This window comes from Corylus avellana, chromosome 1 (genome assembly GCF_965113065.1).
Source record: "Corylus avellana chromosome 1, dhCorAvel1.hap1.2, whole genome shotgun sequence".
Classification (NCBI taxonomy): domain Eukaryota; kingdom Viridiplantae; phylum Streptophyta; class Magnoliopsida; order Fagales; family Betulaceae; genus Corylus; species Corylus avellana.
Genome location: NC_142490.1, coordinates 46,044,026 through 46,067,266, shown reverse-complemented (window position 1 = coordinate 46,067,266; position 23,241 = coordinate 46,044,026). Strand labels below are relative to the sequence as shown.

The window sequence follows — 23,241 nt, the reverse complement described above, 5'->3', positions numbered from 1 at the left end:
GAGAATGAGGCGGATGGAGGCGGGCAGAAGAGCATCTGGTAGAAGCTCGAATGGAGGCAAGCGGTGTGTGAGATTCACCCGCCAACATGTGAAATACTGAGATATACGCGCTGGCATGTGAGGACCACACAGCAGTGTGGTGGTTGGAACATGGCAAGCAGGGATGGTGTCGTCGGAAGGCAAGGCAGGGAGGCTGGGGAAGGCCTGGTATGGCGCCTCAGAGTTGGGGAGGAATGGAGGCCGACAGATCGGGCTTGGAAAATTCCAGAGTTGAGAATCACCGTAGAATCGAGAACGGTGCAGTTGCAAGGGATGTAAAGCGGCCAGAGGGAGCCGACTAGTTGGGGCGACGTGGACTAAGGAATGGCGGCGCCGCTACTCGAGAAAAATAAAAAAATAATAATAATAATAAGGATTAAATACTAAATACCCTTAGGGTTTAATTGCTTTCTTTTTTCTCTCGTAGGGTTTGATTTTTATCACATGAAGTTCCTGTGGTTTTGATAATAGACTAAATTATTCATCTATCAATTGACCGTTAGTTGACTTAACGGAAGTCCACGTGGACCAATCAAATGTTGACACGTAACACATACATAATTTTTTTTTAAATTAAAAAAAAGTATTTTTTTATTAAAAAAAAAAAATGGGGGTGGCCGTTTTTTTTTTTTTTTTTAAAAAAAAAAGTTACATTTTTTTAATTTAAAAAAAAAAAAATTAAGTAGGTGCTATGTGTTAATATTTGATTAGTTCATGTAGACTTCCGTTAAGTCAACTGACAGAATGACTAATTTGATCTATTATCAAAATCATATAATCCTCTCGTAATAAAAATCAAATCCTAAAAAAAAAAAAAAAAAAAAAAACAACAACAAAACCCCAAGAGGTTTTTAGTATTTAATGCTAATAATAATCTCTCGGGAGAGAGAGGAGAGAGAAGAGAGCAGCAGGCTCATTTTTATGTTCCTTCCTCCAACCAAAAGGGCATAGAAAAGCAAATGCTGAGGTTTGGAGGGAAAGGGAATGCTTTCCGCGCCAAAAAAGAGACCTAAAAAACACATTCCCACCACAAAATCCTATCCTTTCTGGTTCTCTTTCGCTGGCCTCTAATCGAAACAACAATCCACCCACGAGAAGCGACGTCATATAGTTCCCGCCAGTGTCACGAGCGGTAATTTTCCAACCTTTATTTTTATGATCTTTAAGCGTTCTTGATTCTTCCTTATATGATTTGCTTATGTGCTTGTAGTGTTACTTTGTTCAGATTATCATTTATCCATTAACAGAATGCAATGAATTGAGAAAAGTTAAAAGAAAAACTAGTGAGAAATGCTGAGATTTTGTGTAGATTTATCACATTAACATTAATCAAATCTCGTAAATTTTGATTGCTTAAACTTTTTACAAGAACTCAAGTTATTGACCGTTTATCCATGCTATCAGCTATGAAGTGCATGAATTAGAAATTATGTTCCTTTCTTGAATTTGATAATGTTACAAATGTAAATAAGAAAGATCCAGAAAAATCAAGCAGTGAATAATGGGGTGTTTTGTATGAAGAACTGTCAATATTTGTTATGAAAAAGTCAAGAAAGGAACTTGCTATCTCATGCTGCCATTCATGCTTTCCTTCCAAAAGAAGCCCAAAGTGCATTAACTGAATCGTCACTCCCCCAAGGCGTTCCCTTCCAAAGCAGCTCATACACTTCCCTATACTGTGCGTTTGATTTCCGATGTGTTGCACGTGTTCTTCATCTGAGCCGTTAAACTCCCTCCGCATGCCTTCCAGCTATCTCCCAATATCTCGTCACCCATGAATTTTCTCTGCCTTCATCAGCTTTGAATCTCAACCTCTCAATGTCTGCAAAACCCTAAAACTTCCTCATCTCCTCCACCAAATCAGACCTACAAAACACGTTACCTCTGCCAAATGCTTTCCCTTTTTGGTTCTCTATCGCTGCCCTCCAACCCAAACACCAAGCAACCCACGAGAAACGCCGTCGTTTAGTTCCCGCCAGTGGCTTGAGCGGTAATCATCCAACCTTTTGTTTTTTTTATTATCGTTAAGTAATAGTGAAAAATTTTCATCAGCCCATGCTTGTAGCTGAAATAAATCCCTTTGTAATGCTCATTTTCTTAACTGAATGTTTGTAAGTTTGTATTTGAGTGTTGATGTGTTTCTACAAAGTTTCCATTACAGACCTATAGACTTTTCTTGATGTTACAGTATATGACAGAGTATTGAGTGTATCAGGTGAACCATCTGAGTTATGGAGACAACTTGTGTTATTCAAAAAACCCAAAAGAAGCAGAAACTGAGTGAAAAAGAGGACATTGATGGGAACATAAAAAGCTTAGGTAGCTTACCTGAGGAGGTTCTTCGACACATACTTTCCTTTCTTCCAACAGAACATGCTGTTAGAACAAGCGTACTTTCTAAAAGGTGGGAGTACCTGTGGGTTTCTATTCCCAATCTAGATTTTGACAGATACACATATGATAAGAGAAAGTTTGTGGAGAGAGAGCTTTTGATGAATTTTGTGGACAGGGCACTTTGTCTTCGTGATTCTTCCTCTGTTATAAAACGATTCACTCTCTGTTGTGATGTTCTGCTTGATGCATCTCGTGTTTGTACTTGGATCTCTACAGCAGTAAGCCATAATGTTCAAGAGTTGAATATTGATATTAGAGACTTCGATGTAGTATTTTCACTGCCTTCTTGCTTGTTTGCTTGTAAGACACTGACAAGCTTGTACCTTAATATGTGGTCGTATATACTCAAGCTTCCCACTACAATTTGTTTCTCAAATCTAAAGATTTTGACTATTAAAGATGTTACATTTTCGAATGAGTACTTAACCCAGCAGCTATTTTCTGGTCTGCCAGTCCTTGAGGAGTTGAAATTAGAAGATTGCAGCTGGGGGAATCTCAAGTTTGTGACCATTTCTGCTCCCAAGCTACATTCACTGAGCATATTCAAAATGGAGGTGCTAGATGATGATATTGGGAGATCTGGTGATTTGTGTCTGGTTATGATTGTTGGAGATAGTCTAAAAGAATTTTATTACAAGGGTCTTATGTTTGCCGAATATTGCTTATATAATTCATTCAGAGTTGAAAAGGCAGAGATTGTTACTAAATCTAAATATGATCGTATACCTACAAATATTGCTCGTTTCTTGTGGAACCTTCTTATAGGGCTCTCCAGAGTAGAACTCCTAAGACTTTCCTCTGACATGGTTAAGGTATGCCTGCTTCTCTCTTTGTAAATTCAATTTTTACTATATAAAATATCAACATAATGGTGGAAAAATTAAGCCCTCCTTTGCATTGCTTCCATAGATGTGGTATGATTTAGTGGTAAAATTGGAAAGGGTAACCAACTAAAGGGTAAAGCTAATGTCATATAAAGGAAAGTTACCATTCTATATAAGTTGTAATAGATGTTACATGAATGATCCTGTAATTCTTTGCCAACTTCAAAGAACAATTATGGTATAGTTTTTTGTTTCTCTTCAATTTCATAGAAAGTTTTATTTTTGTGATTTAACCACTCGTTTGTCATGTTAATTACTTTATTGTTGAGAATTATCGTTTATGTAATTTTTTATAATGCTTACAAAATCAAGTGGTCAAAGCTGTAATATAATCTTGCAATACTTGAATTGATAAAGATTTCAAAGGAAAGTGTATGCAATTCATAAATTAATTGATTATTTTTTTGCCTTTTATTTCTTTTAGAAAGTAATGCAACCAGACGGGATTAGTCTCTGCATAGCATTTGGAAAACCATTGGATAGGTGCTACTCTGATGGTTCCTTTTTAAATGATGAAAGTTCCCATTTGTGGTTTATATTCCTACTCTTAGGCTATGTGCTATTGATATCAAACACAATCCTTCTGCCTAGAAAAGAAAAAAAACAATCCTTATTCTTTTGCTTGGTAAGACTTGAATCTAAATCTTACTCCGATCATCCAATTTCTTACTACCAAATCCATGTGACTTTCCACGTACATAAGCGAGTGATTGAAAATTACTGATTAGTTTTTTGTTTAATTCTAAGTTACTCTTGTTGTTACTCATCTCTTAATTATTAATCACTCTCCACCATGATCCTAGCATGTGTTTATAATGTGTTTATCATTTTTGTTTGCTTTGTTCCTGGAAACATTTTAATTATTGATGCATTGCTTTACCCTGTGCTTAGGTTCTGAGTGATTCTCCAGAATTCCTACCTCATATGCCTATGTTCAATAACCTGATCGATTTGATAATCGTTGACAATGAAGTTGATATTGACTGTACAGTTCTATTGAAGATACTGCAAAAATCTCCATGTCTTCAGACTTTGAACTTTTCTAAGGTAAACTTCAAAGTCTATTATCTTGTATCTGTTTCATCTTATTTCTAATATACCATGATTGATAAAATATTTATTTTACAATGATCATTTAGGGGATCAGTCTGTCCTTGAATTGGGAAGAAGATGATATGATATTGGACCCAGTGCCGGCATGTTTCTTGTCCCACCTCAAGTGGATTAAAGTTGGTCGTTATTTTGGCCTTGAGAAGGAGCTTTTCGCGGTAAAGATTTTGCTAAAGAATGCAATTGTCTTGGACAAAATAATTATAGCTTTCCCGTTTTCTTATACTAGGAACTTTGAGGAGCATGTGAAGGTATTGACACAGTTGTTAGAGCTCCCTAGAAGGTCACAAAATTGTAAAATCATTTTGGAATGAGCTTTTCTTGAGCTCTTACTCTAAAAAAAAAGCCGTTAAATTTATGTATTTTGGAAGAGGTTAGAGTACTGCTTTGTTGGCTTTCTACCTTAATTAACTTGTGGAATCTTCATTAGTTCTATTTGGTGATAATAGTTTTGAATCCTCGATGCTATAAGCTCATGCTATTTTTTTGGTTCTCTCCCTTTTTTTCTTAATTCAGTGTCCTTTGAGAAGCTCTCCTTACAATTTTTTTTTTTTTTTGTTTAAGATGGAGTAAAGAAGTAGAATTTCGATTGGTAATGCATATTTGCAAACCAATGAGCTTTTGCTCAAATGCTTCTCCCTTTGTAACAATGTGAAGGGTGAGGCTGTGGGTTCATGTTTCTGCTGAGTGTGTAACTTAAAAAATGATTTACTTAGCCTTTGAATTGTCTTCGCTTTTGTAATTATCTCCAAGAACTTTTAATTTGGCATATTAATCTTTTTTTTTCTTTTTTTTTTTAAATTTCATCTATTTGTTAGGATTTTTTCGATAAATCTTGTCAAAATTTCAAAATACCCATTATTTTTTTTTAAAAAAAAAATTGTATATAAATCTTGTCAAAATTGTAATTATTTTTGCAAATTTTGTTAAATTTTAACATGCGCTTAAATTTTTGCAATTTTTTTCCTAAAAAAAATAATAGGCATATTGAAAATCTTGGATTGAAAAAAATTGAATGATAAATATACTAAATTGAGATTTTTTTAAGTTTATGGGATAGTTTTAAATGTGATGAAAGCTTATGGGGTTAAGTGAATTTTTCGGTTTTAGAAAGGGGACGCGCACTAGCAAAGAATTACATCTATGTTATTGATTCTTTCCTTTTCTTTTCCCTTGGTTGCAAATTCATTCATATAAAAAAGAAGAAAAAAAAATCTCTATTTGAATAGATTGAAATAGTTAGTGTCATGCATGGTTTCTAACTAGTTTCTAAATTACATGATTTATGACCTTTTAAAGATATTCTAATAGTACATTTTAAATATAGAAATGTTTGTTGCAAATCAAGATTCTAGAAAATGCTTTAAAGTATTTTATCGTGGAGATTTTCCTTTTTTAGTCCCAAGTCCCAATAATTGTTTTCAAAATAAATTATTAGAATTTTGCTATATCAACATTTATGACTTCTAAAACACATGAAATATAGAAAATACCCAGTTAATTAGCGTGAGACCAAATCAAATCTTATGTATTTCTACGTGATATTACTTATTCACAATATATAAGTCCCATTTTTTTTTTTTTTTTTTTTTTCATATTTTAGCATTTTTATATTTTATATATATTTTAACATAGTATCAGAGTCTATATTGAAATATATATAAAATATAAAAATACTAAAATATGAAAGAGAAATAAAAAGAGAGAGCGAAAGTGGAGAGAGACGTAAATGGCTACATCTTGTATATTCACTATATCAAACAATATTACATAACTCTCTATTTATAGAGAGACAATAAGTAGTTACCAAGAAACTCAAATTAAACCCTAAAATACATAAGGAAATAAATAAACCCTACATTACAAATTAAATAATGAAAATATAAAATATTCTAACAAAGGAAATAATATATTCTAACTTTTTTTTTTTTTTTTCAACAACTATAATCGTCTTTATTTATTAAAATTTATGTGGTACAATTGTAAAATCAAGTCATTCAATAATTATTATCTTATTTTATTATAACAGGGATCTTTCAATCTGGCCAAGATTCTGTAACGTTGAAAATTCTGTTGTAGTTCATGTTTATAGCTGCGAATGTTTCCCTTCCTAAAGCTCCTGTATTTTGCTGAATTTTTCTGAAGAAGTATTGGGGATATAGGGTAACTGTCTGAATATGGAGGCAAATTCTATTATTCATAAACCCAGGGCAGAGACTGAATGAATAACAAGGCATTGATGGGAAAAGAAAATGCATGGGTAACTTACCCGAGGTGGTTCTTCGACACATTCTTTCCTTTCATCCCATAAAAGATGTTGTTAGAACGAGTGTACATTCTAGAAGGTGGGAATTCCTTTGGACTTCTAATCCCCATCTTAATTTTGGAGAACCTTTGCCTGGTATGGAAACACTTCTCATGAAATTTGTGGAAAGAGTGCTTTATGTTTGGGACTCCTCTGATATAAAAGAATTCGTTATTGATTTCGATGTGAAATGTGATGCATCTCGTGTCAAGTCATGGATCACTGCTGCAGTACGTAAGGCGTAACGTTCAAATTTTGAGTCTCTGCCTTTGGGACTTGAGAGGACATTTTTCATTGCCTCATTTGTGTTTTCTTGTGAGACACTGAGAATCCTTAACCTTGATATACCGTGTATCCTCAAAATTCCTCCTATAATCTGTTTCTCAAATCTAAAGATAGTGAATATCACAGATGTTACATTTCCGGATGGTTACACAACCCGGCCAGCAGCTTTTTCTGGTCTGCCAGTCCTTGAGATGTTGTGTTTAGAAAAATGCAAATGGGGTTGTCTCAAAGTTTTGAGTATTTCTGCCCCTAAGCTTTCTTCTCTAACCATAATCGAAGATGATATGCAGAATCCGACTGATTCTGATTGTTGTCAGGTCACAGTTTTTGGAGCTAGTCTCAATGAATTTTTTTTACACTGGTGATTTCTTCTATGAATATTGGTTATATAACTCATTCTCACTTGAAAGGGTAAAAATTGATGTTAGTTACTCTGATGAGAGAGCAAGACAAGTTGCTTACCGGCCGCATGTTTAAGGTACTTACAGGGCTCCCTAATGTAAAAGACCTAGAACTACAAGGTTCTGGTATTGAGGTACGTTTGCTTCTATCTTTATGATTTGAGTATTTAATGTATTTTATCAACATAATGGTGGAAAAAACTAAGCCCCCTCTGCATTTTTTGCATAAACGTGATATCACCACTAAGGATTTGGTGAAACTACCATTTATGCTTTAATGCTCGTTGAGTTGTGACACATGTTAGAAGAACATTCTAGTGGATAGCTACTACCCCCGAAGCATATAGCTAGTTCCACCCTTGTCTACACTAATACATTTGCTTCTCCTTTTTTTTTTTTTTTTTTTTTTTTTCTCTTTTTTTTTTTAATTAAGTAATGTGAATAAATGAGTTAGTTTTAGTATCAGAATGGGAAAATCATTGGATAAGTTCTACTCATGGTTTCTATTTGAATGGTGAGAGATTCTATATATTGCCTATGTTCTAATGTAGCCTGTGTCTCTTGGAAGAGTTATAGGGTTTGTGAGTCATTAGGGTTTTGAGATATTTTGATCATTGTTATATTTTCCTAAACCTATATAATAAGATGTGTGGTGGGCTACGTAACAAGTTGAACAGCCTCCACCTTTTATGTCTAAACCGTTCATGCAAACTACAACATGGTATAGAGTCTTAGGGTTTAGGTTCTTGGTCCCTTTAATTTGTTTGTAATCTTGGTTTTCTCATAATTTTTGGTTTTCCTCCCTAATTCCTTCACGTCTTTGATAGTAAGTGCCAAATCAGTCTTCGTTTTGCTTCGTCAGACTTGAAGCTAAGTCTTACCTGACCCCATCCAATCTCTTACAACTTGAGCCAAAGCCCAAGTGACTTTTTACCTAATATTAGAAAATGACTGGAGATTACTCATTAGATTTGTCTTTAATTCCAAGTTGTTGTTCTTGTTGTTTCACTACTGTACTAGCATGCTTTTATTATGCGCTTGTCATTTTTATCTGCTTTGTCCCGTTGAAGTCTCTTAATTATGATGCATTGCTTTATATTGGTCTTAGGTTCTCACATATGCAGCAGAACTCCTACCTAATATGCCTATTTTCAATAACCTGATGTATTTGGAACTGGCGTCATTAAGTTTAGATTGTGCAGCAGTATTGAAGATATTGCAAAATTCTCCCTGCCTTAGAACTTTGAATTTTATTGAGGTAACTTCTCTAGGCTACAATGTTAACCATCACAAATCTTTCCATATATACCATACCATGTTGGCTAAATCGTTTAATTTGAAATGAAATTTGGCAGATCGACTGTGAGAACGATGATATAATACTGGATCCAGTGCCTCCATGTTTCTTTTCAGACCACGAGAGCATTGAAGTAATTAGATCTTCTGGAGATAAGGAAGAGCTTTCTGTGTTAAAGATTTTGCTAAAAAATGCAGTGGTTTGCTCAAAGCATTTTGCAAGGGACTTAAAGAAGCAAAAGAATTTCTACAAAGAGTTGATAAAGCTCCCTAAAAGGTCACAAAATTGTAAAATCTTTTTGAAATGCTTTCCTTGAGCTCTTCTCTAGATAAGAGCCATTAATTCCTTTTTCTTGAATATGTAAAAGTATGGCTTGTTGGCGTTCTATCCTACTTAGATAACTTGCTGCTATGAAATGTTAGTTTGTGCTATTTAGAGATAATTAGTTTTGAATCTTCCAAACTGTAAGCTTATGCTCAATTTTATGTGTCCAGTGTTTACTTTGAATCCTCCAAAATTCTCAATTATGCATGCTACGTACTATGGAATAAACACCTCATTGTGATTGTTTGGCTTTTTAACTTTTGGCTATATTTATCAGAAAAAAAAAAAAAAAAAAAAATTCCATAAAATGATAAAGAAGAGTTAAATCATAGTTATAACAATTCAAGAAAAAGGCTAGCCGCATTTACGTTATTACTCCAAGAGAATTCGGCAATTTGGAACTTTTTTAAGAGTTACTTATAAAGTCCAGTTTTACTTAGTAATTAAGCATGTGAGACTTGGTATCTATGTCTGTCTTTATAAACCACCTACTAGTCCTACTCTATGTGAGCTATTCATTTTCTTAATATGAGACCAGGGTATTACAATCATTCCCTTAAACCCTTGAGGTTATCGATAGAGCCACGACAAGCAATACTCCAGTAATGCATAACACTATTAGGTGGCTTTAATACCACTTATCACAATTCAGGAAAAGCTCTAATCAAATTTGCGTTATTACCCCAAATTTGAGTTTATTTATAGTCACTTACCGAAACCCTGTCCCAACAATTGTTTTCAAATTAAATGATTGGAATTTTGATATATCAACATTTATCACTTTTAAAAAACAATGAAATTTAGAAAATACTAACATAATAAATATTAAGTCATTAAAAATGATAAATAGTAATATGACATCGCCCCAACAGAACTTTGCCTTAACATTATTTTCTCCAAACCCAAAAGCAACAGCAAATGCTCAGGTTTTGGCGGGAATTCTTATCCTCTTTCCCGCCAAAAAAAAAAAAATACCATACAAAATCATTCCCTCCATTACTTCCCATCCCATATTTATTCTATTCTCTTCCTACCAACCTAAAAACCTAGCAACCAACTTGACGCGCCGTCGTTTGGTTCCCGCCGGTTGCTTGAGCGGTAAGTATCCAGCCTTTGTTTTTATTATGCTGAAGTAATAGCGAAAATTTTTCATTAGCCCATGTTTGTAGGTGAAATAAATCCCTTTGTAATCCTCATCTTCTTAACTGAATGTTTGTAAGTTTGTATTTGAGTGTTAAGTGTGTTTATACAAAGTTTCCATTACAGGCCTATAGCCTTTTTATTGATGTTCCCGTACCTGACACAGTATTTGGTGTATCAGGTGAACCATCTGAGTAATGGAGACAACTTTTGTTATTCAAAAAACCCAAAAGAAGCAGAAACTGAGTGAAAAAGAGGACATTTCTGGGAACATAAAAAGCTTAGGTAGCTTACCTGAGGAGGTTCTTCGACACATACTTTCCTTTCTTCCAACAAAAGATGCTGTTAGAACAAGCGTACTTTCTAAAAGGTGGGAATTCCTGTGGGTTTCTATTCCCAATCTAAGTTTTGAACGATACACATCTGATAAGAGTAAGTTTGTGGAGACAGAGCTTTTGATGAATTTTGTGGACAGGGCGCTTTGTCTTCGTGATTCCTCTGTTATAAAACGATTCGCTCTCAGTTGTGATGTTCTGTTTGATCATGAAGCATCTCGTGTTTATACTTGTATTTCTACAGCAGTAAACCATAATGTTCAAGAGTTGAATATTGATATTGATATTAGAGGCTTCGATGTAGTGTTTTCACTGCCTTCTTGCTTGTTTACTTGTAAGACACTGACAAGCTTGTACCTTAATATGTGGGCACGCAAACTCAACCTTCCCACTACAATTTGTTTCTCAAATCTAAAGATTTTGACTATCGAATATCTTACATTTTCGAATGAGTACTTAACCCAGCAGCTATTTTCTAGTCTGCCAGTCCTTGAGGAGTTGAAATTAGAAGATTGCAGCTGGGGGGATCTCAAGTTTGTGACCATTTCTGCTCCCAAGCTACATTCACTGAGCATATTCAAAATGGGGATGCAAGATGGTGATATTCAGAGATCTGGTGATTTGTGTCTGGTTACGATTGTTGGAGATAGTCTAAAAGAATTTTATTACAAGGGTCTTATGTTCGCGGAATATTGCTTATATAATTCATTCTCAGTTGAAAAGGCAGAGATTGTTACTAAACCTGAATATGATCGTAAACCTACAAATATTGCTCGTTTCTTGTGGAACCTTCTTATAGGGCTCTCTGGCGTAGAACTCCTAAGACTTTCCTCTGACATGGTTAAGGTATGCCTGTTAATTACTTTATTGCTGAGAATTCTTGTGGAACCTTCTTATAGGGCTCTCCATTCGTTTGTCATGTTAATTACTTTATTGCTGAGAATTCTCGTTTATGTAATTTTTTATAATGCTTACAAAATCAAGTGGTCAAAGCTATAATATAATCTTGCAATACTTGAATTGATAGAGATTTCAAAGGAAAGTGTATGCAATTCATAAATTAATTGGTTATTTTTTTGCCTTTTATTTCTTTTAGAAAGTAATGCAACCAGACGGGATTAGTCTCTGCATAGCATTTGGAAAACCATTGGATAGGTGCTACTCTGATGGTTTCTTTTTGAATGATGAAAGTTCCCATTTGTGGTTTATATTCCTACTCTTAGGCTATGTGTTATTGATGTTAAACACAATCCTTCTGCCTAGAAAAGAAAAAAAAAATCCTTGTTCTTTTGCTTGGTAAGACTTGAACCTAAATCTTACTCCGATCATCCAATTTCTTACTTCCAAATCCATGTGACTTTCTACGTACATAAGCGAGTGATTGGAAATTACTGATTAGTTTTTTGTTTAATTCTAAGTTACTCTTGTTGTTGCTCATCTCTTAATTATTAATCACTCTTCACCATGATCCTAGCATGCGTTTATAATGTGTTTATCATTTTTGTTTGCTTGTTCCTGGAAACATTTTAATTATTGATGCATTGCTTTTGTGCTTAGGTTCTAAGTGATTCTCCAGAATTCCTACCTCATATGCCTATGTTCAATAACCTGATCGATTTGATAATCGTTGACTACAGAGTTGATCTTGACTGTACAGTACTATTGAAGATACTGCAAAAATCTCCGTGTCTTCAGACTTTGAGCTTTTCTGAGGTAAACTTCAAAGTCTATTATCTTGTATCCGTTTCATCTTATTGCTAATTTACCATGATTGATAAAATATTTATTTTACAATGATCATTTAGGGGATCAGTCTGTCCTTGAATCGGAAAGAAGATGATATGATATTGGACCCAGTGCCGCTATGTTTCTTGTCCCATCTCAAGTGGATTAACATTGGTACTTATTTTGGCCTTGAGGAGGAGCTTCTTGCGGTAAAGATTTTGCTAAAGAATGCGGTTGTCTTGGACAAAATAAATATAACTTGCCCAGCTTCTTATGACAAGAACTTTGACAGGCAAGTGAAGGTGTTGACACAGTTGTTAGAGCTCCCTAGAACGTCACAAAACTGTAAAATCAGAGCTCTTACTGTATAAAAAAAGAAAAAAAGAAAGCCGTTATATTTCTGTATTTTTGAAAAAGGAGTATTGCTTTGTTGGCCTTCTACCTTAATTAACTTGTGGAATCCTCGATGCTATATGCTCATGCTATCTTTTTGGTTCTCCTCCCCCCCCCTTTTTTTCTTAATTCAGTGTCATTTGAGAATCTCTTCTTTCAATTTTTTGTTTTGTTTGTTTGTTTTAAGAGTTTTAGATGGAGTAAAGAAGTAGAATTTACGATTGGTAATGCATATTTGCAAACCATTGAGCTTTCCCTCAAATGCTTCTCCCTTTGTAACAAGGTGAAGGGTGAGGTTGTGGGCTCATGTTCTACAAGTGTAACTTAAAAATAAAAATAAAAAATTACTTAGCCTTTTAAATTGTCGCCGCTTTTGTAAATATCTCCAAAAGTTTTCAATTTAGTGTATCAATATTTTAATTTTTTTAATTTCATCTATTTTTTAGTTTTTTTTTGGTTAAATTTTGTCAAAATTTCAAAATACCCATGCTTTTAAAAAATTCGATATAAATCTTTGGGAAAATTTCACTTTGGCCTTTTTAACTTTTACTCATTTTGACAAATTTTCCTGAATTTTCAAAACTCTTACTTAGGACCTCTGTTAGTTTTCAACTTTAAATTCAAACAGTTTGTATTTTTATACCCATTATATCCTCACTCAGTCTACTTGAAATTTTGAAAGCACCCAAAATTACAGCACGAGTGGGACGGGGGAGGCGAAACCACCCCCAAAACCCATTCTTTTTTTTTTTTTTTGGGGGGTGGCTGGACCGCCCCCTTGGCTATGAGGGTGGTTCGATCACCCCTACACCGACCATGGGCTCACGCCGATTTTTTTTTTTTTTCCTTTTTTTAATATTTTGCCTTTTTTTAAAAAAGAAAAAAAAGAAAAAAGAAGAAGATAATTTTAATGCCCAAAAACGGTGTCATTTTGGGCTGGGTGGATGCTATAGTTTTGGGACTCAAAATGGTAGTTTCTAGATGAAGGTATAATGGGCATAAAAATTCATTCCATTTGAGTTTAACATTAAAAACTAATAGAGGGGTTCAAAGTGATAGAAATTGAAAGTTTAGATGCCCAAAGTGAAAGATTTGAAAGTTTGGAGGGGTTTATCAAATTGCATGGAAGTTCAAGGGGTTAAAATGAAGTTTCCCCTAAATCTTTTTTAAAGATTCTGTTGTAATTATTTTTGCAAATTTTGTTAAATTTTAACTTACGCTTAAATTTTTGCGGTTTTTTTTTCCTAAAAGAAAATGGGTATTTTGAAAATTTTGGATTAAAAAAAAAAAATGAAAGATAGATATACTAAATTGAGAGTTTTTTAAGTTTTTGAGGTAATTGTAGATATGATGAAATTTCATGAGATTGTGAAATTTTTCCTAAAAAATATATATTTTGTGGTTTTAGAAAGGGGACGAGTGCTCGCAAAGGATTACATCTGTGTTATTGATTATTTCCATTTCTATTCCCTTGGTTGCAAATTCACTCATAAAAAAGAAAATGCTCAGGTTTTGGAGGGAATTCCTATCCTTATTCCCTACCAAAAAATCGACCGATAAAAACCATTCCATTCGTTAAATCCCATCCCTTTTTTCCACGGAAACAGCAATCAACCCATGAGAAGCGATGTCGTTTAGTTCCCGTCGGTCAGTGGCGGAGCCACATAGAGGTGGCCGTGGCCCCCCCAAGAAATTTTTTTTGAAAAAAAAAATTAAATAGGATCAGCATTAATTTATTGAGAATTTTTTTTTTTTTTTCTAAATTGGGCCCCTCAATTCTCTTGAAAGCTCTTTTGTTTTTTTCTAAATAGGGTCCAATGCACTACAGCTGGCCCCTCCATATTAAAAAAAAAAAAAATTTAGTTTATGTTTCTTTTGGGCCTTTGGCGGCTGCATGGTCTGATATTATTTATTAAAAAAATTTTGTTTTCCCCATTTCTCAAATCTCAATTTTACGCATCTTCCTCTTCTCCCCCTCATTGCCCTCAGTGACTCAATCCCTCTCTATTTTGAATTTGATGTCCATACCGATCCGACATTACAAATTTGTCTTCTATTGCAGAATTATGCCAAGAATTGGCAAAGACAGAAAAATCAAAGACATACTATCTTATTGATAGATTGATTCATCTTATTTTGACTCTTTCAGTGTCTACAGCAACTACCGAACGAGCATTTTCAGTAATGAAAATTGTTAAAACACGACTACGCAACAAAATGGAGGATGATTTTCTTGCAAATAGTTTAGTTATTTATATTGAAAGGGAAATTGCTGAGAGCTTTCATTTAGATTTGATACTTGATGATTTTGTACTTCTAAAAGACCGTAAAGTACAGTTCTAGACACTTTTTTGTATTTCTGTCTTTTTGATGTAATGCTGACATGTGATATTTCTAATATATCAATTTGAGCACATATTTATGAACTTTTATAGATATTTTTTTGTGATGTATATTTTGTGTGAATTACCAAATTTTCAGGACGCAAAAAAAAATTTTAGGACGCAAATTTTTTTTTTTACGACCCCTACATTCTGAAACGTCTGGCTCCGCCACTGCCCCCGGTGGCAATAATTGGCATGAGCTGTAAATATCAAGCCTTTGTTTTTATCCTCCTTAAACCATCGTTCTACATTCTTTAAGATTTCAGTATTTATTATCTGCTTTCCAACTTTTCTCGCTGAGATTTTGTGCAGATTTATCACACTAACATTAATTAAATCTCGTAGATTTGATTATCACGACATGTCATTTTGATTGCCCAAAATTTTCACCAGAACTCAAGTTATGGGCCGTTTACAGTTTATCCATGGTATGAAGTGCATGCGTTAGAAATTCTGTTCCTTACTTGATTTTGGTAATGTGAAAAATGTAAATAAGATTATAAGAAAGACCCAGAAAAATAAATAAGTGAATAGTGGGGTGTTTTTGTATGAAGATCTGTCAATCTGGTCAAGATTCTGGTTTGTACTAGCTCATGTTTGTAACTTTGTATGTCAGTGTCAATGTGTTTCTACAAAGTTCCCATTATAGGCGTATAGCCTTTTGTAGATATTGCTTTGTCTGACAAAGTATGGGATGTATCAGGGGAACCATGACAACTTCTCTTATTCAAGAACCCCAAAAGAAGCAGAAACTGAATGAAGAAGAGGACATTGATGGGAACAGCAAAAGCTTAGGTAACTTACCTGAGGAGCTTCTTCGACACATCCTTTCCTTTCTTCCAATAGAAGATGCTGTTAGGACAAGCCTACTTTGTAAAAGGTGGGAACACCTATGGACTTCTACTCCCAATCTAGATTTTGAACTATATGGAGCCTGCTAAGAGAATTTTGTGGAAAGGGTGCTCTGTCTTCGTGACTCCTCTGATATAAAACTATTCAGTCTCTGTTGTGATGTGCTACGTGATGCATCTCGTATTAATACTTGGATCTCTACCGCAGTAAGGCATAATGTTCAAGTGTTGTATATTGAGCTTGAGAACTTCGAAGGAGTATTCTCACTGCCTAGTTGCTTGTTTACTTGTAAGACTGTGACAAGATTACACCTTAATTTGACCCATATCCTCAAGCTTTCCCCTACAATTTGTTTCTCAAATCTAAAAGTTTTGACCATCGAAAATTAAGCACAAAATTCTTTTTCTTTTGCTTGGTAAGACTTGAACCTATATCTTACCCTAATCCCATCAATCTCTTACCACTTACCAAAATTCCAGATGACTTTTTACTCTCTTCATCTTCATCTAATTCTATTCTTCTTTTTCTCATCTCATAATTATTGATCATGATACTGATACAATTGCTTTATCCTGTTCTCAGTATCTCAAATGTTCAGCAGAACTCCTACTTCATATGCCCATATTCAATAACTTGATAAGTCTGACATGGGATTGGAACCAAGCAGATCTTGATAGTGTAGCAATATTGAAGATATTGCAAAAATCTCCTTGTCTCAAGATTCTGACATTTATGAGTGTAACTTCACCTGAACTTCAATTTTTACCATTGTGTATATCTTTTATCTTATTGTTGATTTATTAGCGTTGCTAACACTTTTAGTTTGTGATGATAATTTAGGGGATCACTCTCTCCTCGGATCGTGAAAAAGATGATTGGATACTAGAGCCAATGCCTCCATGTTTCTTGTCCCATCTCAAGCGCATTGAAGTTGGTAGTTATGATGGAGATGAGGAGGAACTTTATGCGTTAAAGATTTTGTTAAAGAATGCCGCTGTCTTGGACGAAATAATTATAACTTGCTCAGAACATTTTGCAGGAAACTTAGAAAAGCAAGAGAATTTCTACAAACAGTTGATAGAGTTCCCTAGAGGGTCACAAAATTGCAAAATCGTTTTGGAATGACTTGTTCCTGAGTTTTTACTTAGAAAAATAGGTAGTATTGGTAATGCATACTTGCAAACCAATGAGTTTTAGCTCAAATGCTACTTCCTTGGTAGCAAGGTGAAGTTGAGGTTGTGGGTTGCATGTGCAACTTTATTGATTCTTTCCCTTTCTTTCTCTGGTTGCAAATTCACTCTCTCTCAAAAAAAAAAAAAAAAACCTATTTGAATAGAGTTTCTATATTACATGATTTATGATCATAAGAAGAAAGATATTGTAATAGTACAGTTTATTTATTATTTTTTGACATGTTCACACAAGGGAAGGGAAATGGAGAGGGAGAATTCGAACTAGTAACCACCACTTTATGAGACGTGGTCCATAGTCAACTGAGCTACCCCTTGGAGAAGAATTACAAAACTTAGATTTATTCTTCAACATTATTTATATGATAAATATTGCCTTGATAATAATAGTAAATAGTAATATGACAACATGTTAAAAAAAAAAAAGTAGTAATATGACAACGTCCAAACTATTTAATTTCAAAACCCCCCAATTAATAAATCCTAATAAAACAATTTTCATAAAAAAAAAAATTAAAGACCTAATTGCGGTCAATATATATTCTTAAATTAAGGTCTCCTACTTAATTTAAAAAAGGCATTAATATCATTTGATTTTTCAACCTTCAAAAAGAAATAAGGCTTCAAAATTAATATAAATAAATAAGGGAATAAAATAATAATAATAAAGATATTCTTAAATAAAATAAAATCTTAAAATTCTTGAAGGTTGTGGGGCCGGTGAGTAGATATTATTTTTTGGCCCTATAAAATGACAAACATACCTCTCAAATATAATTAACTGAAGATGATCAAAGATTGTGTTCAACATTTAAAATCAAATGGAAAAAAAAATAATAATAAATGCTAGAAGATGAAAAGTTTCTAAAATATTTTATTCAATTACAAACTTTTGTATAAAAAAGTTTTTCAAAATTAAAATTGATAAAAGGGTAAAGTCCACATGCTCCCTTCAAACTACCATTCAATTGACAATGTTCCCCCCAAACTTTTAATTGTAACAATGTCCCCTCCAAACTACCACAATATTGTCAATGTCCCCCCCCCCCCCCAAAACTAGCAACAAGACAAAAATACCCCTATAAATTCAAAAAAATAAATAAATTTAAAAAGCGAAAAATTTTAATTTAAAAATAATAGTTTTTTAAAAAACAATTTTTTTTTTAAGCAAAAATTTTTAATTTTTTTTAAAACGGAAATTTTTATTTAAAAAAAAAAACTATTTTTTTATTTAGTTTTAAAAAACAAAAAATTTCATTTTATTAAACGAAAATTTTATTTTTTTAAACGTAAATTTTTATTTTAATAAAATTATAAAACAAAAATAAAAATAAAAAAACAAAAATTTTCAATTTTTATATTAAAAAAAAAATCGAAATTTTTTGAATTTTTTTCTTATAAAATTGATTTTAAAAAAAATGGCCAATGTTTGGATTTTATTTTATTTTTTGTTAGTTTTAGAGTTTTTCTAGAAGTTTTGTTTTGTTTTTGTTTTTGTTTTTGTTTTTGTTTTTTTATTTTATTTTATTTTACTAAGGGTAATTTCGTCATTAGGGGGAACATTGACAATTTTTGGTAGTTTGGGGAGGACATTGTCACAATTAAAAGTTTGGGGAGGACATTGTCAATTGAGTAGTAGTTTGAAAGGGTTACGTGGACTTTCCCCTTGATAAAATCTTACCTAAGATCGCCATATTATCAATTGAAAAGAGGATCTTGTAAAATTTTGAATATAAAAACTTAATAAGTAATTTTGCATTTTAAAAAGCGAGAAAAAAAAATTTTAAAACAAAAAATAGTTAATATTAAAATAAATATTATTTAATTAATATTTACATATTACGCCTAAAAAGACTCTTCACAATTTCAAGTTTAACCTTAAAACCTTAGACTTCCTCCTCTGCTTCCATTACACAAAAACAGACCTGCAAAACACGTTCCCTCCACGGAATATTTTCCCCTTGTGTTTCTCTTTCACTGCTCTGCAACCGAGATAACAATCCACCCACGCGAAGCGTCGTCGTTAAGTTCCCGCCAGTGGCCTGACCCGTAATCATCCGGCCTTTCTTTTCGCTTTTATTACATTACTTTGTTTTTAATGTAACTTTAAGTCGTGGTTCAGATTTATCGTATTGACACTATCTGAATAGAAATAATGTTTAGGATGCGTTTGTGATTGCGATTTTGTAAGAATAATTTATATTTTTAAAAGAAATTGCAAAACGTAAGGCATTTGGCACTGCGATTAAAAAACATTTACTTTAAAATAGGAAAAAAATATATGATTTGAATAAGCAAGCGAGGGGGTGCTTATTTGAAAAATTGCGAATTTAAACCAAAATCATGAATTTGCATAACAAATATTTAATAAAAAAGTATTTTTTAACATGTTTTACCAAACGCCTTTACGATTTTAAAAATGCTATTTTTAAAATCGCACTTATTGAAACCGTAATTCCAAACGGACCCTTAGGGTGCGTTTGGGAGTGCGTTTTTAAAAAAATAATCTGCGATTTCAAACCAAATCGCAACTTTAAGGTGTTTGGGATTGCGATTTTAAAAACGCAAATTTTAAAATCGCAGAAAAATCTGCGATTTCCATAAGCTGATTAAAGGGTGCTTATTTGAAAAAGTGCGAATTTAAAACAAAATCACGATTTCTATTAAAAATATATTTGGCATAATAGTTACCTTTTTTAGAACGGTAATGAAAAAAATACCAAGAATACCCACCTAAAATATATTAAAACCCTTATTTTCTCTTTTTTTTTTTTTTTTTTCTTCATCCTCCTTGTCTTGTTCATCCTTATTGGTAATTTGGTCATGAAACCGCAATTATATGCTAATGTTATCCAAACACTCAATTGATAAAAAAAGTATTTTTTAGTATGTTTTACCAAACGCCTATGCGGTTTTAAAAAGTAACGATTTTAAAAACACAATTTTTAAAAACGCAATTTTTAAAATCGCACTTATTGAAATCGCACTCCCAAACGGGCCCTAAGTGTTAAAAGAATTTTATGTTGGATTTCCTTTAGAAAATCCATAGATTTTTGCGCACGCATGAAAGTAATTTTGAGAAAAAAGTAAGAAAAAAAATAAATAAACAAGAACTCAATTTAATTGTTGTTTATTTGTCGTATGAAGTTCACGCTTTAGAATGTGAATAAGAAGGGCTGAGATAAATCAATAAGTAAATAATGGGGTGCTTTGTTTGAGGATCTATCAATCTGAAAATAATTCTTGTGTGTTAGCTGAAATAGCCTTTTATAGACAAAACTAGTGTTGGATGTATCAGGGGAAACCATCAGAATTATGGAGGCAAATTCAGCTATTCAAGAACCCCAAAAGAAGCAGGAACCGAATGAAGAACAGGACATTGATGAGAACAGCAAAAGCTTAGGAAACTTGCCTGAGGATGTTCTTCTAGACATCCTTCCCTTCTTCCAAAAAAGGAAGCTGTTAGAACAAGCCTACTTTCTAAAAGGTGGGAATACCTGTGGGCTTCTATGTCCAATCTAGTTTTTGATGGATCATTGCCTGCTAAGAGAACAATTTGCTTCCCAAATCTAAAGATCTTGACAATGAAACGTGTAACGTTTTTGGATGATTACTCAATCCAGCAGCTTGTGTCTGCTCCACCACTCCTTGAGAAGCTGGAATTACACAACTGCAGCTGGGGGGATCTCAAGGCTGTGACTATTTCTGCTCCCAAGCTTCAATATCTGAGCATAAGGGAATATGTGAGCATAAGGGAATATGAGAGACGAAGATCAAGCAATGGGGATGTTTGTGAGGTTATGATTTTTGGAGAGTCTCTCAAAGAATTTTATTACAGGAGTCTTTTCGGCCACTATTGCTTATATAACTCAGTCTCATTGAAAAAGGCAGGGATTTTTACTTACCCTAATCAATCAGAACAAATTGCTCATCGCATGTATAAGCTTCTTGCAGGGCTCTCCAACGTAGAATTCCTACAACTTTCATTTGCTGTCGTTAAGGTATGCCTGCTTCTCTCTTTTGTAAATGCAATTTTTACTGCAACATATCAACATAATGGTGGAAAAATTAAGCCCTCCTTTGCATTGCTTCCATAAATGTGGTATGATTTAGTGGTAAAAATGGAAAGGGTAACCAATTACTTTGTCATATAAAGGAAAGTTAACAATTCTAATTTACTCTTCTCATTGCATTGCTTTATCCTGTGCATAGGTTATGGTAATATATGGGAAAGAACTCGTACCTCAGATGCCTATGTTCAATAACCTGATGGATTTGGAGTTCATTGGAATGTCAATAGATATTCATTGTGCAACACTACTGGTGTTATTGCAAAAATTTCCTTGTCTTAAGACACTGAAATTTTCTGAGGTAACCTCGTCTAAGTTACAATGTCTACTATCTTGTATCTGTTACATCTTATTGTTGATTTACCATGAAGAGTAAAAAATTTCATTTAGAATGATAATTCAGGGGATCGGTGCTAAGTCAGATGGAATATTGAATCCAGTGCCTCCATGTTTCTTGTCACAACTCAAGTGCATTAAAATTGATAAGTATGGTGGATATGATTATGAGCTTTCTGCAGTAAAGATTTTGCTCGATAATGCAATTGTGTTGGATGAAATAGTTATAACTTGCGTTTTGCAAAGGACTCAGAGTTGCAAAAAGAGTTTTATAAACAGTTGAGAGAGCTCCCTAAACGGTCACACAATTGTAAAATGGTTTTGAAACAACCCTTTCCTGATTTCATACTCTAGAAACAAGCCATTAACTCTTGTTTCTTGAAAGATGTAAAAATATGGCTTGTTGGCCTTCTACTCTATCTAGGTAACTTGCTGTTATGGAATGTTCGTTCGAGCTATTTGGTGATTAATTAGTTCTGAATCCTCCAAGCTATATAAGCTTATGCTAAATTTTGTGTTCAGTGTTTGGTTTTTTATTCCCTACTTATGGTCTTAATTCATATTCATTTACGATGTTGCCTTTGGAAAACCAACTGTAATCTTTAGTTGTTAGGAGAGTATTGATAGTTTATCTGTATTGTTTGATTGTTGTTTCATATCTTTTTTGGAAGCATCCCTGCTTGTTCCTTTACCAATTCTCTACTTATTTATTTCCCTTTACCAAATCCTGTGAAAATTAACCAAAACCCATTAGACCACCTCCTTTTAGTGTGTATTTTAAAACCTCCATTGGAAAAATAAGTGGCTCTAAGAGTCATGGGGATATATTTCAGTCTAGATAAAAGGTTGCTTTATTTTGCTGTCTCCCACCAAATTAAATTGGTTTTGTTTTGGTTGTGTGTAGGATATGCTTCCTACACACTTAGAGCAGCTATTACTTGTTTATATTATCAACTCCCCTTGCACCAAAAAGGCACCATGCCACTTCCCTAGTTATGCTATAACCGAATCCTCGTCATTTCAAATAAAATATCAAGAATTTATTTTATGATCATTTAACGGTGTACATAATACTATATTATTCAAAATTTGAGTAACGATACTTTTCATACTCATTTTATGCCTACTGATATAAAAGATTTGAAGTGGCTGACACGAGAAACCACTGAAAACACGCCACATTGGCCTATACGAAATGTTAAAAACTTAAAAGGCACTTTTTTTTTTTTGGGTATTTATTTAGTGATTGTTTGGGGGAAAATCTAGCAAGAATTAATGGCAGCGAAGGCATATGATTTGTGAGGCGAGAGAGAGGAGGTGCGTCGTTTTCTTGAAAAAGGTAAAGCCAGAAGGCATCCATCCACACAATCTGAGTTTTTTTCTTTGATCATTCGGGCTTTCACTACCACCTTTTTTGGTGGGCCTTCGTCAAGTTGTGGCTGTTTGGGCCCACTGCCACAATCCATCACCCTCCATTAATTTAAAAGTAACAAAGCGTCCCTCTCTCCTGGATCGGACCCCACCCCAATTTTCCACCTTTGGATCTCCCATGCCCAACGGCTGGATGTTGGACGGGGCCAGCTCAAATTGGGCTTTGTTTAAACAACATAAAAAATATCACTGTACCTCTCATATAAAAAAAAAAAATAATTGTTAAAAGCATGTTTGGGATTGTTTTTTAAAAATAAAGGTTTTAAGTCAAAAAAAACGCTTTTTGAAAGGAAGTTTTTGCCAAAAGTGCGTTTTAACTGTTTTTAGGCTTTTTGGACCCTTAAAA

General features: G+C 33.6%; 3 protein-coding genes and 2 pseudogenes across 7 annotated transcripts; all 5 read left to right on the top strand.

The window, feature by feature from the left end:
- Window positions 1–984: 984 nt before the first annotated feature.
- Window positions 985–4,918, top strand: LOC132172006 (F-box/LRR-repeat protein At4g14103-like). Of its 3 annotated transcripts, none has more exons than XM_059583429.2 (4): window positions 985–1,171; window positions 2,255–3,245; window positions 4,209–4,364; window positions 4,457–4,918. In XM_059583429.2, the coding sequence occupies exons 2-4, from the start codon at window positions 2,271–2,273 to the stop codon at window positions 4,739–4,741; spliced, it is 1,416 nt and encodes a 471-aa protein (XP_059439412.2). In that variant the 5' UTR covers window positions 985–1,171; window positions 2,255–2,270; the 3' UTR covers window positions 4,742–4,918. The 3 variants fall into 3 exon arrangements, with proteins under 3 accessions (XP_059439412.2, XP_059439413.2, XP_088368814.1); XM_059583430.2 differs by lacking the exon at window positions 985–1,171 and adding an exon at window positions 1,828–2,029; XM_088512688.1 differs by lacking the exon at window positions 985–1,171 and adding an exon at window positions 1,828–2,029 and having other exon boundaries at window positions 2,228–3,245.
- Window positions 4,919–6,604: 1,686 nt separating this feature from the next.
- LOC132170106 (F-box/LRR-repeat protein At4g14103-like) lies at window positions 6,605–9,031 on the top strand (annotated as a pseudogene).
- Window positions 9,032–10,069: 1,038 nt separating this feature from the next.
- LOC132168496 (putative F-box/FBD/LRR-repeat protein At1g78760) lies at window positions 10,070–12,742 on the top strand. 2 transcript variants are annotated; one of them, XM_059579486.2, is made up of 5 exons: window positions 10,070–10,137; window positions 10,361–10,549; window positions 10,994–11,360; window positions 12,072–12,227; window positions 12,320–12,742. In XM_059579486.2, the coding sequence occupies exons 2-5, from the start codon at window positions 10,377–10,379 to the stop codon at window positions 12,608–12,610; spliced, it is 987 nt and encodes a 328-aa protein (XP_059435469.2). In that variant the 5' UTR covers window positions 10,070–10,137; window positions 10,361–10,376; the 3' UTR covers window positions 12,611–12,742. The 2 variants fall into 2 exon arrangements, with proteins under 2 accessions (XP_059435469.2, XP_059435467.2); XM_059579484.2 differs by having other exon boundaries at window positions 10,361–11,360.
- A 2,984-nt stretch (window positions 12,743–15,726) lies between these two features.
- Window positions 15,727–21,818, top strand: LOC132170101 (F-box/FBD/LRR-repeat protein At5g56420-like; annotated as a pseudogene). Its single transcript, XR_015911934.1, has 4 exons — window positions 15,727–16,236; window positions 20,634–21,059; window positions 21,271–21,429; window positions 21,532–21,818. The product of XR_015911934.1 is annotated as an F-box/FBD/LRR-repeat protein At5g56420-like (transcript).
- LOC132170104 (FBD-associated F-box protein At5g22730-like) lies at window positions 16,460–16,993 on the top strand. Its single transcript, XM_088512690.1, has 2 exons — window positions 16,460–16,606; window positions 16,709–16,993. Exons 1-2 carry the CDS (start codon window positions 16,484–16,486, stop codon window positions 16,991–16,993), a joined length of 408 nt encoding a protein of 135 aa, XP_088368816.1. The 5' UTR covers window positions 16,460–16,483.
- Window positions 21,819–23,241: the final 1,423 nt, after the last annotated feature.

Excerpts from the sequence above, each read along its gene's own strand:
- LOC132172006 (XM_059583429.2), top strand. The coding sequence starts at position 2,271 with ATGGAGACAACTTGTGTTATTCAAAAAACCCAAAAGAAGCAGAAACTG. Across the intron at positions 3,246-4,208 it reads TTTCCTCTGACATGGTTAAG|GTTCTGAGTGATTCTCCAGA; the intron begins GTATGCCTGCTT and ends CCCTGTGCTTAG. Across the intron at positions 4,365-4,456 it reads AGACTTTGAACTTTTCTAAG|GGGATCAGTCTGTCCTTGAA; the intron begins GTAAACTTCAAA and ends ATGATCATTTAG.
- LOC132168496 (XM_059579484.2), top strand. The coding sequence starts at position 10,377 with ATGGAGACAACTTTTGTTATTCAAAAAACCCAAAAGAAGCAGAAACTG. Across the intron at positions 11,361-12,071 it reads TTTCCTCTGACATGGTTAAG|GTTCTAAGTGATTCTCCAGA; the intron begins GTATGCCTGTTA and ends TTTTGTGCTTAG. Across the intron at positions 12,228-12,319 it reads AGACTTTGAGCTTTTCTGAG|GGGATCAGTCTGTCCTTGAA; the intron begins GTAAACTTCAAA and ends ATGATCATTTAG.
- LOC132170104 (XM_088512690.1), top strand. The coding sequence starts at position 16,484 with ATGCCCATATTCAATAACTTGATAAGTCTGACATGGGATTGGAACCAA. Across the intron at positions 16,607-16,708 it reads AGATTCTGACATTTATGAGT|GGGATCACTCTCTCCTCGGA; the intron begins GTAACTTCACCT and ends ATGATAATTTAG.